The 14,871-nt window shown below is 46.3% G+C and overlaps 1 protein-coding gene and 1 long non-coding RNA gene across 6 annotated transcripts in view; one reads left to right on the top strand and one right to left on the bottom strand.

The window, feature by feature from the left end:
• Positions 1-14,871, top strand: part of kank3 (KN motif and ankyrin repeat domains 3) — a 130,081-nt gene that overhangs the window by 95,101 nt on the left and 20,109 nt on the right. For all 5 annotated transcript variants that reach the window (XM_072482617.1, XM_072482612.1, XM_072482613.1 and 2 more), the window contains one exon: positions 13,167-13,254. In XM_072482617.1, the coding sequence (XP_072338718.1) occupies positions 13,167-13,254 (88 nt within the window). The remainder of the gene's footprint in view (positions 1-13,166; positions 13,255-14,871) is intronic.
• Positions 168-7,473, bottom strand: LOC140395142 (uncharacterized). Its single transcript, XR_011936115.1, has 2 exons — positions 6,970-7,473; positions 168-1,585 (listed from the first exon to the last, which is right to left on the bottom strand). It is a non-coding gene; the product is annotated as an uncharacterized lncRNA (long non-coding RNA).

The raw sequence follows: 14,871 nt of genomic DNA, 5'->3' as shown, positions 1-14,871 counted from the left end.
CCACAACCTGTTGCTAACTTTTTGTTGGCTCTTAAATGTTGCTCGTTGTGTCTTTACTTAATTTGGTCTGTTTCTATAACCTTTGCTCTAGAGTCGCCAGGTATCTTTATGATACAACCACGGGGTTCAGGTTCAAGTACTGATCAATAACTCACTACACCAGTTAGTAAGTTTCAAATCAAAACACATTTATTATATACAGTCAATCACTACTCATGCATAAACTCTACTTACTAGACTATCTCTAACACTAAAAGGCCTATACTTAGCTTTGGAACTGGCCCACCAGGTCAGGGGAACAAATGGCCTTTCGTTCGATTCTGAGTCTGCAGGATTCAAAGCTGGTATGGACTGGTAGCTAGGAGCGCCTATCTCGTAGCGTGCGTTGACTGGAGCCTTACTTGGTTGGTGCGGCAACTAGGTAGGTCACTGTCAAGGGTTGGTTCAAGCTGCTGAGTGACCCTGCCAAGAAGAACGAATTGAACTTGGGGACTCTATTTTATAGTCCCCAGGGGCTTCCCGCCCCTTTGGGCGGACCCCGTACCTGGTTCTAAGTGATTGGACTAAGTTCTGATCACTTCGATCTATTTCTCCAATACTGGAGCCGTTCCCTGATCGCTGGGCGGTCCCTGAGTATCCGTTGGCTTTTCTTTGTCTTGGCTCCTGCTGGCGCCGAGGAGTCTGGCTTGGCCTTATTCACCTTAAATGTTTCAATTGTTCCCGGGGATCGCTCATTAATATGCAGATGGCTGTGAGTTTCAGTGCTGTCTGGGTTGACTGAATTTACCTGCATTCTTTGCGGATCTCCATTTTAAGTTGGGAAGTGGCCAACCCAGGTGGCTACACTCCCTCCTTGTGATCACATAATTGCGTTGTCTTCACTCCCTGACCCAGCGAGCACCCTTCCCTGGCCTCTACACTGATCATAACTATGTATGAAAATTTTTAACTAACAATTCTAAGTGGCGCTATGTCACATCAGGGGCATGCATTACAACATAAAAAAACGGTACCTCTAACTATCTTCCATAAACTACACTCACTTAAACATCCAATCATACTAACTTCCTAACAATACAAAAATAATAGCAGCATTCATATTTTCCTCTGGTTTGGCGGTCAAGCACAGAGTTGTACAATCTTTCAGTTGTCTTTATTCACAAAAATTATGCAAACGAATGTCCTTTATTGTAGATCAAGGGGTTCGGGGGGCATGGTGAAAACCGAAAATAGGGGATCTCATCCTGTATACCGGAGTGCGAGAGCGGTAGGCTCTCTTTCGCTATTTTCGCATGCGGATAGTCTGCACGATGCTGCAGAATATCGCCAATCGCCAATACTAAAAGGGATTCAATTACGTATGAAAGGGTGTACCATGTTATAAACCTATCACACCATGATGGTGCGTTGTTACTTGTCACTGGGTTCTGGGTGCTATGGGGAAGTGAATCATTGACGGCCGGGTCAGGGGGTTCACGTCCGTGCGTAACCGAATATACATTAGAACGAAAAACACATATGCCGTCTTCATTGCTCTCTTTTCCTTTCTTCTCTTCCTTTTTGTCTTGTCTCTCTTTCTGCAATTCTGTGGATCAAGCATAGTTTCTGTTACCATCTTGTTTAATATCTTGTACGTTAGCATGTCTGTCGTTTAGTGCCAATTTCCCTTTATAATTGGTCACCATGTGTGACTCCCTCATTTAAAAAAAAAAAACGAATACTTGGACAAGACATCTAAGAAAATACTACCGTACTGCGAGCCGTCCCGCCGCCTGTGTCATTTACCATCCCAGTGTTTGAGGATGTAAATAGCATAGGGAAGCAATCCTAAGGGTTGCCAAAACCAAACAAAAGAATTTTGAACATAACGAGCCAAAATGGGGTGCGAATGGGCCGTGGATATCTTCAAAAAATTCCACTAAATTAGTAAGGCACGACCTGCCCTTTATGAACCCATGCTGCGTCTGCCCAATGGGACAGTTTCCATCCAGATGCCTCGCTATTTCTTCCTTGATGATTAAGATTACAGCATCTTCCCTACTACCAAAGTTAAGCTCACTGGCCTATAATTACCCGCTTTCTGCCTACCTCCTTTTTTAAACAGTGGTGTCACGTTTGCTAATTTCCAATCCGCCGGGACCACCCCAGAGTCTAGTGAATTTTGGTAAATTATCACTAGTGCATTTGCAATTTCCCTAGCCATATCTTTTAGCACTCTGGGATGCATTCCATCAGGGCCAGGAGACTTGTCTACCTTTAGCCCCATTAGCTTGCCCATCACTACCTCCTTAGTGATAACAATCCTCTCAAGGTCCTCACCTGTCATAGCCTCATTTCCATCAGTCACTGGCATGTTATTTGTGTCTTCCACTGTGAAGACCGACCCAAAAAACCTGTTCAGTTCCTCAGCCATTTCCTCATCTCCCATTATTAAATCTCCCTTCTCATCCTCTAAAGGACCAATATTTACCTTAGCCACTCTTTTTTTTGTTTTATATATTTGTAGAAACTTTTACTATGTTTTTATATTCTGAGCAAGTTTACTCTATCTTACTCTTCTTTATAGCTTTTTTAGTAGCTTTCTGTTGCCCCCTAAAGATTTCCCAGTCCTCTAGTCTCCCACTAATCTTTGCTACTTTGTATGCTTTTTCCTTCAATTTGATACTCTCCCTTATTTCCTGAGATATCCACGGTCGATCTTCCTTCTTTCTACCGTCCTTCCTTTTTGTTGGTATAAACCTTTGCTGAGCACTGTGAAAAATCGCTTGGAAGGTTCTCCACTGTTCCACCATAAAGTCTTTGCTCCCAGCCTACCTTAGCTAGTTCTTCTCTCATCCCATTGTAATCTCCTTTGTTTAAGCACAAAACACTAGTGTTTGATTTTACCTTCTCACCCTCCATCTGTATTTTAAATTCCACCATATTGTGATCACTCCTTCTGAGAGGATCCCTAACTATGAGATCCTGAATCAATCCTGTCTCATTACACAGGACCAGATCTAGGACTGCTTGTTCCCTCGTAGGTTCCATTACATACTGTTCTAGGAAACCATCGCGGATACATTCTATAAACTCCTCCTCAAGGCTGCCTTGACCGACCTGGTTAAACCAATCGACATGTAGATTTAAATCCCCCATGATAACTGCTGTACCATTTCTACATGCATCAGTTATTTCTTTGTTTATTGCCTGCCCCACCATAATGTTACTATTTGGTGGCCCATAGACTACTCCTATCAGTGACTTTTTCACCTTATTATTCCTGATTTCCACCCAAATGGATTCAACTTTATCCTCCATAGCACCAATGTCATCCCTTACTATTGCCCGAATGTCATCCTTAAATAACAGAGCTACACCACCTCCCTTACCATCCACTTTGTGCTTCCGAATGGTTTGATACCCTTGGATATTTAACTCCCAGTCGTGACCATCCTTTAACTATGTTTCAGTAATGGCGACTAAATCATAGTCATTCACGATGATTTGCGCCATCAACTCATTTACCTTATTCCGAATACTACGAGCATTCAGGTAAAGTACACTTATGTTGGCTTTTTTTACCTCTGTTCTGAATCTTAACACCTCGATCAATAACCTCTCCTAAGTTATATTTCCTCTTAACTTTTCTCCTAATTTTCCTTGTCGTTGAACCCATATTTTCATGTAACAACCTGCCGCGTCGCTTACCATTAATGTTTTCACTTCCCGTTTTATTCCTTTTAGTATTCCTGGTCCTATTCACTGAGCTCCCCTCAGTCACTGTACCTTGTACTGGCGCCCTTTTTGATTTTTGACTATGGCTTCTCTGCCTTACACTTTCCCCCTTATTGCCTTTTGTTTCTGACCCTGTTTTACTACCTTCCAACTTCCTGCATCGGTTCCCATCCCCCTGCCACATTAGTTTAAACTCTCCCCAACAGCTCTAGCAAACACCCCCCCTAGGACATTGGTTCCAGTCCTGCCCAGGTGCAGACCGTCTGGTTTGTACTGGTCCCACCTCCCCCAGAACCGGTTCCAATGCCCCAGGAATTTGAATCCCTCCCTCTTGCACCATCTCTTGAGCCACGCATTCATCCTATCTATCCTGACATTCCTACTCTGACTAGCTCGTGGCACTGGCAGTAATCCTGAGATTACTACCTTTGAGGTCTTACTTTTTAGTTTAACTCCTAACTCCCTGAATGCAGCTTGTAGGACCTCGTCCCGTTTTTTTACCTATATCGTTGGTGCCTATGTGCACCACGACAGCTGGCTGTTCACCCCCCCCCCCCCCTCCCTCCAGAATGTCCTGCAGCCGCTCCGAGACATCCTTGACCCTTGCACCAGGGAGGCAACATACCATCCTTGAGTCTCGATTGCGTCCGCAGAACCGCCTGTCTATTCCCCTTACGATTGAGTCCCCTATCATTATAGCCCTGCCATTCTTCTTCCTGCCCAGCTGCACAGCAGAGCGAGCCATGGTGCCATGAACCTGGCTGCTGTTGCCTTCCCCTGGTGAGCCACCTCCCTCAACAGTATCCAAAGCGGTATATCTGTTTTGCAGGGAGATGACCGCAGGGGACACCTGCACTGCCTTCCTACTCTTGCTCTGACTTTTGATCACCCATTTTCTATCTCCCTCAGTACCTTTCACCTGCGGTGTGACCAACACGCTAAATGTGCTATCCACGACGTCCTCAGCATCGCGGATGCTCCAAAGTGAGTCCATCCACAGCTCCAGATCCGTCAAGCGGTCTAACAGGAGTTGTAACTGGACACACTTCTTGCACGTGAAGGAGCCAGGGACAGTGGACGTGTCCCTGAGCTCCCACATCGCACACGAGGAGCATGACACGGGTCTGAGATCTCCTGCCATGTCTTAAACCTTTGGTTAACTTCAACAATTACAATTTCCCAAAAAATAAATGAATAAATAAATAAACAAATAAATCAGGGCCGTCTTCCTCATCTAATTGGGATCCAAAGGTGCTCTGAAACCCATTTTGTACTGAAAGCAAAGACTGCAGTTCCGTAATCTGCTTCCTGCGTTTTGAATGATCCACTGAGCTTTGTCTGTGCTCCGTGGTGGCAGCATGGAGTGCTTTTAACGCTGCTTTTAGATCGCTGCACTGCCTTTGCAATGCCTCTACCTGTTTCTCTGTCTCTTCTCTTACCAGGACTGCACGTTGCGTGTCCTGATAGGCCTTATCGTATTGAGTTTGGAAGCTGCTCAGATGCGCTCGACAAGACTAGTGTGCCCACTTGGCATCATCCACCTCTCCGTTCTTTGCTGCCTACTTCCTTCTCAAATCTATATTCTCTCTCTCGATCTCACTAACATCGACCTTGCTCATTCGATGTCTCACTTCTATCTCTTTGCGGAGTGTCTGAACGACCTCCTCTGTACCTCGCAATTGTGCCAGACAGGATACGATTGCCATCGGCTTGCGAGCTTTCCCTAAGCTTTTCTTATGGATCACTGACAGGTTCTCCCACCAAGTCTGTCCTATACTCCCGGGACCTGTTTCCTCATTATCACAGAATTCACTCCAAAGGGGCCATCCTTTCCCTTTGAGATATTTCCTGATCTCTTCTTCCCAAACGGGACACCGTCCTACTCTGCTGCTGGTTGCTGCGACCACGAATTCTTGAGGGTTCATGAGGCGTTCCATTGCCTTCATTGCCATTTTCCTATCTGAATACTCTTTTAAAATTTGGAATGGGGGTGCTAAGGCGGTGCTGTAAACACGGGTACGGCGTTCGCTACTTTCCGGAACACAAACTCCTGACATTTTTCGCAACAAAACATCTATCAGGTTTACCTTATAGCCCTGTTAGTTACGCATGCATTAACACGCTTCCGAATTATGAGGATTGATCAAGACTGCTTGAACACTTGTGGTTTTTCTGTTCCCAATTGGATTCTCAATTCAAATTTTGGGTTCTCCCAGAGTGGTTAGGCCACTTCTAAGTCGGGTCCCGTCAGATGTCGCCACTAAATGTTGCTAACTTTTGGTTGGCTCATAAATGTTGCTCGTTGTGTCTTTACTTAATTTGCTCTGTTTCTATAACCTTTGCTCTCGAGTCGCCAGGTATCTTTATACCACCACGAGGTTCAAGTTCAAGTACTGATCAATAACTCACTACAACAGATAGTAAGTTTCAAATCAAAACACATTTATTATACACAGTCAATCACGACTCATGCATAAACTCTACTTACTAGACTATCTCTAACACTAAAAGGCCTATACTGAGTCTGCAGGATTCAAAGCTGGTATGGACTGGTAGCTCGGAGTGCCTATCTCGTAGCGTGCGTTGACTGGAGCCTTACTTGGTTGGTGCGGCAGCTAGGCAGGTCACTGCTGCTGAGTGACCCTGCCAAGAAGAACAAATTGAACTTGGGGACTCTATTTTATAGTCCCCAGGGGCTTCCCGCCCCTTTGGGCAGACCCCGTACCTGGTTCCAAGTGATTGGACTAAGTTCTGATCACTTGGATCGATTTCTCCAATACTGGAGCCGTTCCCTGATCGCTGGGCGGTCCCTGAGTGTCTGTTGGCTTTCCTTTGTCTTGGCTCCTGCTGGCGCCGAGGAGTCTGGCTTGGCCTTATTCACCTTAAATGTTTCAATTGTTCCCGGGGATCGCTCATTAATATGCAGATGGCTGTGAGTTTCAGTGCTGTCTGGGTTTCTGCAAGTTTTAATACACAGGAACTTTGCACTTGCTTGTTTTTCCTGGCTTGATTGAATTTACCTGCATTCTTTCCGGATCTCCATTTTAAGTCGGGAAGTGGCCAACCCAGGTGGCTACAAACCCAAAGATGTGCAGGGTAGGTGAATTGGCCACGCCAAATTGCCCCTTAATTGGAAAATAAGAATTGGGTACTCTAAATTTATTTTTTAAAAACTAGTCTGACTGACCTCAATCGTGGCGTATAGTCAAAACTGTTGAATGAGGTGACTGAGGGAAAAATGAGTGAACATACCTAATTTCAGTCAGGTCAAAGCTCGCCAATAGCCATTCTACTGGTAATTGGAGCAAAAGAGGAACGCCTTAATCTCCGTTACATCTTCAGCTGGCAAATATTGTTATAATCGGCCCCATTCTGGTGAAGAGATCTCGAGCACTTCCACTTCGTATTTTAGATGTTAGCCATGAGGTTGAATGCAGGACAATCACCCCCAACCGTTCTGCCTGCAGAATCATTTACGCTGTCACTCAGATTAATTCCTGGACTCCGCAGATGTGTTTGTAAATGGAGCCCCTTAACACAGAAGGTACAAAAATAAACTGATAAGATTAGATTAACACGCGACTGGAATCTGGAATGTGCAGCCAAACAGGAACATGCATCGTCAGAATAAATCAAGTGAAAAAGCAGCAAAAGCAGATGCTGCCAGAGAATGGAAAGAAAGGCGGGAATTGCTGGAAATACACAGCAGAGCTGTTAATACTGTCCACAAGGCAGCTTGAAACAGGGCAGGCAGGTTAACAATGACCATATCAATGAGGTAGCTGATCACCATGGAGACCGAACCACAGGGGTCGCTGGTAATTGTGCTCTGAAAGCTATGACAGTGCAACAGCTGGAAACTGCAGGGGAAGGTGCGGTTAGAACACACAAAAGTCAAAACATTGGGGATGTTGAAAATCTGAAATAGAAACAGAAATTGCTGGATGAACTCAGCAGGTCTGGCAGCATCTGTGGAGAAAGAAGTAGAGTGAATGGGCTACTGGGTTTATCCAGTATTTTCCATTTTTACTTTAGTAGTTGGAACATGCGCCAGGGAGGAAGCTGGAAACTAATAGTCACTGTGGCCTTTGCCTGCTGCTGGGCTGGGGTCCGCTGCCTCACCCACGCCTGGCGCACACCACCTCACCCACACCTTGAGGCTTCACCTGTTGCTGCGGTCCAACCATTTGAATTTTCCTTCTTGGTAACCATAACTTACCTACCCTCCTACTCTTACCTTCCCTCCCATCCTTTGCATCTCATCCAATCAGTCTGGTTTCGCTCTCATCCAATCACAGTCTGGTTTCGCTCTCATCCAATCACAGTCTGGTTTCGCTCTCATCCAATCACAGTCTGGTTTCGCTCTCATCCAATCACAGTCTGGTTTCGCTCTCATCCAATCACAGTCTGGTTTCGCTCTCATCCAATCACAGTCTGGTTTCGCTCTCATCCAATCACAGTCTGGTTTTATAACATAAAAACATAACATAAGAACTAGGAGCAGGTGGAGGCCATCTGGCCCTTCGAGCTGCTCCGCCATTCAACGAGAGCATGACTGATCTTTTGTGGACTCAGCTCCACTTTCCCCCCGAACACCATAACCCTTTATTCCTTTATTCGCCAAAAAATTATCTATCTTTATCTTGAAAACATTTAATGAAGGAGCCTCAACTGCTTCACTGGGCAGGGAATTCCATAGATTCTCAACCCTTTGGGTGAAGAAGTTCCTCCTAAACTCAGTCCTAAATCTACTCCCCCTTATTTTGAGGCTATGCCCCCTAGTTCTGCTTTCACCCGCCAGTAGAAACAACCTCCCCGCATCTATCCTAATTCCCTTCATAATTTTGTGTTTCTGTAAGATCCCCCTCCTGCATCCTTCTAAATTCCAACGAGTAGTTTTCCTCTTCATTTACTGCTGAAAGGCAGGAAAGAATCAGCCTGCGATTGGACGAGCAGCATCACCACATTTTTCAAATACTGGTCAGGCCAGCAGTGTTCCAGGTCAGCCCCCTCACCCCCGCTCCGGGTCCTGTGCCGCGGTACGATATATTTTGTCGTAAATCTGCCCCTGACTGTGGGTGACAAGCACATTTACAATGAAGGTAAAGCACCATGAGGTCAGGATGGACACGGAGATGGATGGAGTGAGAGTACGAGGTGTTAGGCTTTCAGCAACATGGTGGCTCGATTGGAAATTCTTCACTCTGACTCACTAGCCTGGCCCACGTGTGACTCCAAATCCACGGTTGACTCTTAAATGCCCCCTCAGTTCAAGGGCAATTAGAGTTGGGCAGTAAATGCTGGACTAACCAGGGATGCCCACATCCACGAACGAATAAAAGAAAAAAATCATTACGTCCAGGCTTGCCTGCAAAGTGACTAGATTAGGATGGAACCAATCTGTAACATTTAAATTCTTCCTGATGTACATCTCTGTGGCAGACCGAGTCCTGTGCTGGTCACTCGCTAGCTGTGGATTTTGATAGATTTTTACTACCGGTTATTGTGTGGCCTGCCTTTATTTTTGGGAATGAGTTCATGAGCTGAGCATATCTGGCGATAACTGCGCTGCTTTGTTTTTGGAACCTTGCCGTTCCAGATCGTCAAAATTTATAAAAGTAGATTTTTGAAAATGTAAAACACTGCGTTCATTGTTTTCTCACGTGTTTGTTTTAACATAGCTGGCTGCTTAAGAACGTTCCTGGTGTCGTGTCCAGTTACGTTGGTGATTCATTAATTGACACATGTCCCGCTTGTGGGGCCGAACTTTCCTTATCTTCCCACTTCCTTGTTTCCTGCGCTGCAAAGTGTTGTTGCTTTAGCCTGCCTCTGACGCACCATTTCCTTCCTGCCATCAGTGATCTGCTGCTTCTGTTGGCTGGTGTGAATCTTCCATGTCCGCAGCTAGACTCAACCTCAGTGAACCAGAACTGATCTCGCTGAAATCCACTGCCGTGGTTTGGAGCTGCTCAGACTGTTCCCGATGGGCGGCTCAGTGGTTAGCACTGCTGCCTCACAGCGCCAGGGACCTGAGTTCAATTCCGGAATTGGGTGACTACATGTGGAGGTTGCACGCTCTCTCTGTGTCTGTGTAGGTTTCCAGTAGGTATTCCTGTTTCCTTCCAAATGCCAAAGATGTGCAGATTAGGTGGATTGGCTGTGCTAAATTCCGCCCTTAGGGTCCAGAGATGTGCAGGTTATGTGGGGTTACGGGGACAGGACAGAGGAGTGGGCCTATGTAAGGTGCTCTTTCAGAGGGTTGGTACAGATTCGATGGGCCGAATGGCCTCTTTCAGCTCTGTAGGGATTCTATGACTCTTTGAAAACCAATGCACCATTTGCAGTATGTCAACCAAGACCTACAGAACTGCATTACTCCGACCACAAACCTGCCATTGCCATGACAACTGGCTTGGTGAGATAGGCCAAATGGCCTCCTTCCACACTGCAGGGATTCTATAAAATTCTATTCTAATTCTGTGGTCTGAACCTGGATGTTCTTCATTCTGTTTGGGTTGGAATTAGCTGCACTTAAACCACAAGCTGGGTCCTGGCTGCATAGTGCTAAGGGGGCCTTGTGCAATTAGGCACATTTTCTGCACTTGTATTTTCATTTTTAGGTTACATTATAGATTTCTAAATATCTATTGACCCTGATATTAAGCATTTGTAAAGATTTTCCTGATTTGAACCCATAGCTCAATGCTGGATGAGCAGAGCTAGCTTTCTCAGACAAAAGCTCTGGCTTCCTCCCACAGTCCAAAGATGTGCAGGTTAGCTGGATTGGCCATGCTAAATTGCCCCTTGTCCAAAAGGTTAGTTGGGGTTGCGGGGATAGATGGTGTGGGCCTGGGTAGGGTGCTCTTTCAGAGGGTCGGTGCATTCTCGATGGGCCAAATGGCTTCCTTCTGCTCTGTAGAGCTTCTTTGACACGATGAAAACCAATGCTCCATTTGCAGTATATCGATCAAGGCCTACAGAACTGCATTACTCAGACCACAAACCTGCCATTGCCATGACAACTGGTTTGGTGAGCTGGGTGCCAGGCGCATGTGTTTTAAAAATTCATTTTTACGCAATGTGGGCTTCGCTGGCTAGGCCAGCATTTGTTGCCCAGCCCTAATTGCCCTAGAGAAAGTGGTGGTGAGCTGCCTTCTTGAACCGCTGCAGTCCCTGAGGTATACATACACCCACTGTGCTATGGGCGGCGGCGGGGGGGGGGGGGGGGGGGGAGGACCAGGATTTTGTCCCAATGACAGTGAAGAACAGCAATGTATTTCCAAGTCAGGTTGGTGAGTGACTTGGAGGGGAACTTCCCAATGGTGGTGTTCCTATGTATCTGCTGCCCTTGTCCTTCTAGATAATAGTGGACATGGGCTTGGAAAGTGCTGCACAAGGAGACTTGGTGAGTTCCTGCAGTGCATCTTGTACATGGTGCACACGGCTGCTACCGTGCATCGGTGGTGGAGGGAGTGAATGTTTGTGGAAGGAGTGCCAATCAAGTGGGCTGCTTTGACCTGGATGGTGTCGAGCTTCTTGGAGTGTTGTTGAAGCTGCACTGAACCAGGCAATAAGGGAGTATTCCATCACACTCCTGACTTATGCCCTGTAGATGGCGGATAAGCTTTGGGGAGTCAGGAGATGAATTACTCACCGCAAGATTCCTAGCTTCTGACCTGCTCTTGTCGCCACAGTATTTATATAACTCGCCCAGTTCTATTTCTGATCAATGGTAACCCCCAGGATGTTGATAATGGGGGATTCAGTGATGGTAATGTAATTGAATGTCAAGGGGCGATGGTTTGATTCTCTCTTGTTGGAGATGGTCATTGCCTGGCACTTCTGTGGTACAAATGTTACTTGCCACTTGTCAGCCCAAGTCCGGATATTGTCCAGGCCATGCTGCATTTGTGTGTGCGCTGCATCAGTGTCTGAGGAGTCACGACTGGTGCTGAACATTGTGCAATCATCAGCGAACATCCCCACATCTGACCTTTTGTCAGAAGGAAGGTCATTGATAAAGCAGCTGAAGATGGTTGGGCCTAGAACAATACCCTGAGGAACTCCTGCAATGATGCCCTGGGACTGAGATAACTGAACTCCAACAGCCACAACCATTTTCCTTTGTGCCAGGTACGACTCCAACCAGTGGAGAGCTTTCCTCCCGATTCCCATTGACTCCAGTTTGCTAGGGCTCCTTGATGCCATACTTGATCAAATGCTGCTTTGATGTCAAGGGCAGTGACTTTCACCTCCCTTCTGGAGTTCAGCTCCTTTGTCCATGTTTGAACTAAGATTGTAATGAGGTCAGGCGTTGAGTGACCCTGGCGGAACCCAAACTGAGCGTCCGTGAGCAGGTTATTGGTAAGTAAATGCAGCTTTTGAGCACTTTAGAAGACCCCTTCCATCACTGTGTTTAAGCCCCCAAACCAAACTAGGGCCCCTTCACAGCATATAGAGGGTTTATTATTCCCAACATATAGTGCCCAAGCCACCATTCTCCCTAACACCTCCACACCAGCCCCCCATCCACCCCTCCCCCTTTCCTCCCATCTCTCTCCCTGTAACCCCATAATCCCCCCGTCCGCCTCACCCCCTATACTCCCATCTCTCCCCCATAACCCCATAATCCTCCCCGTCCACCCCTCCCCCTGTACTCCCATCTCTCTCCCTATAACCCCATAATCCCCCCATCCGCCTCTCTCCCTATACTCCCATCTCCCCCCCTATAACCCCATCAACCCCCAAGCCATCCCTCTCCCTATGCTTTCACCACTATTACCACCTCAACCACCCTTTCCCCGATTTTCCAATCTCCCTCCTATCACCTGCTCATCACCCCAGCCACCTCGCTCCCTATTCCCCATCTCCTCTGGCCCTAGCCACCTATCTTCAAAAGCCTGAATATTTGCTGGTCCTCTGGTCAGCTTCATTCGTTGATCCTGCTTTCTGTCTAATGCAGTGTGTAAAAAAGCAATCGAACAATCCAGCACAAATGGAGACCATTCGGCCCACTGTTCCTGTGCTATCTCTTTGAACGAGCAATCCAATTAGCCTCACTTCCCTGCTCTTTCCCTGTAGCCCTGCAAATACCCCTTTCAAGTGTCTCTCTCGTTTCCTTTTGAAAGTTATTTTTGCATCAGCTTCCACTGCCTTTTCAGGTAATGCTGCAGATGTTTGCTGCTTATTTCACCAATCCTCTGGTTACTGACCCAGCTGCCATTGGAGAAACTATCAGTATTCTTCATGACTTTGAACACCTCTATCAAATCTCCTCTTGGGAAATGGCCCCCGAGTTAGACAGCCAAGGATTTTGAGGAGTGTTTTGGCATCAGTTTACAGGCTGCAGTGTATCCTGTGTTTGTTAGACGCTTCTCCCCCTGAGCATGTTGCAGGTTTTGAGGGTTTGTTTACTGTCCTGATTCTTGTGTTGTTCCTTTTTGCCGCAGATTTGAGTTGACTCTGAAGATGCGGGAAGTCTGTCTGATCCTGAAGAATTATTTCAATGATCCGAATCCAGTGAAGAGTAAGGAAGTGGTGAGTGTCCCCCAGTGTCTTGACTGTGGCGTTGATAGCGATGCCATAGTGAAGAGGGGTTAGCGGGTTGTGTCTGGATCTTTGCGTCAGCCCTGGCACAGTGTCTGAGTCAGGAGGTTGTGGGTTCAAGTCCCACTCCAGAGACTTGGAGACAAAAACCTAGGCTGATAAATCCAGTACTGAGGGAATGCATCGCTCTGATATGATGTGAAACCTTTGTAAAAGATCACGTGGCTCAATCTCAAAGAGCAGCAGAGTTCTCTCTGGTATCCTCTTCCGGATTCATCCCTCAAACAGCATTACTGGAACAGATTATCGGATCATTATCTGATTGGGCCTTTGTGGGACGTTGTCGTGATTCCGACTGGATTTTCATGGAATTAGGAGGCTCGATGGAATCAGGGAGGCTTCTTGGAGGGCGGAAAATGGTGGCCAGGACCCGATTACAGGATTCCCAAAATCATTCCCAGTGTTTCTGATTTTTCAGGAAGGCCTTTTATTGAGTGTGAACTGGTTCAGGTCATGAGCCCACGCTCTGCACTCCCAACCTGGCCGGCTCCATTGTGGCGAAAGGCACCTCCTAATCCTCCACAGTTTTCATAGAGTGAGTCAATTTTTCAAAGAATCCTGGTTCCTAGTCCCTCAGAGTGATTGTAAACCATTGTCTGCATGAGCGAACCTTTTGAAAGCTACGTTCAAAAAATATTCCTCATGGCTCCAATGCCAAGATATGCCCCATGCCAAGCCTCATTATGCATTCTTGACTGAGTGCCCAGACATCCATTAGAGTGCTGAAACAGCTGTGCCTCAGGAAAAACATTGTTTGATTGACAGCTTGAGGTCTCAAACTGTTCTTTCAATTGCACAATGTTTATTTATACAAGATGAAGAAGTTTCAAACGCTTGCAGTTTCAGCTGTTGATTGATACTTTAAAGGGTTTGGATTATTGACATTTTTATTGGGCTGGAGTAAAAAAGGTGTTTTTTAAAGTGGAAAGTGATTAATGCTGACTTTTTAATACATTTTGTTTACACATTCTATTGTCACTTCAGTTTTGAAGCTATGAAGAGGTTGGATAATGCAGGAACTGTTAAGTGGAGAAGGCTAAGGAGGGACCTCATTGAGGTGTACAACATTATGAGAGATATGGATAGGGTAGATGGGAAGGAACTTTCCCTTTAGTAGAGGGGTCAATAACCAGGGAGCAAAGATTTAAGGTAAGGGGCAGGAGATTTCGAGGGGATTCGAGGAAAAACATTTTGACCCAGAGGGTGGTGGGAATCTGGAACTCACTGTCTGAGAGGGTGGTAGTGGTGGGAACGCTCAGAACATTTAAGAAACATTTAGATGAGCACTTGAAATGCCATAGCAGACAAGGTTATGTACTAAGTGCTGGAAAATGGGATTAGAATAGATATGTGCTTGATGGCCACAGCCATGATGGGCCGAAGGGCCTCTTTCTGGCCTGTATGACTCTCTGACTGTATGGTTCATTACTTTTGTACAGTGTGTAATGGATGAAGGGCATGGAAGTGCCACAGCTTGACATGGGGGAGGGGCATGAGGGCCCAATTGGGGTGAATGGGGGACTTCTCTTGGCTTGGAGGCCATTGTGG

The sequence above is a fragment of the Scyliorhinus torazame genome, chromosome 18 (assembly GCF_047496885.1).
Source record: "Scyliorhinus torazame isolate Kashiwa2021f chromosome 18, sScyTor2.1, whole genome shotgun sequence".
Classification (NCBI taxonomy): Eukaryota; Metazoa; Chordata; class Chondrichthyes; order Carcharhiniformes; family Scyliorhinidae; genus Scyliorhinus; species Scyliorhinus torazame.
The sequence above is the reverse complement of the archived record's forward strand: the minus strand, read 5'-3'. Positions and strand labels throughout refer to the sequence as shown.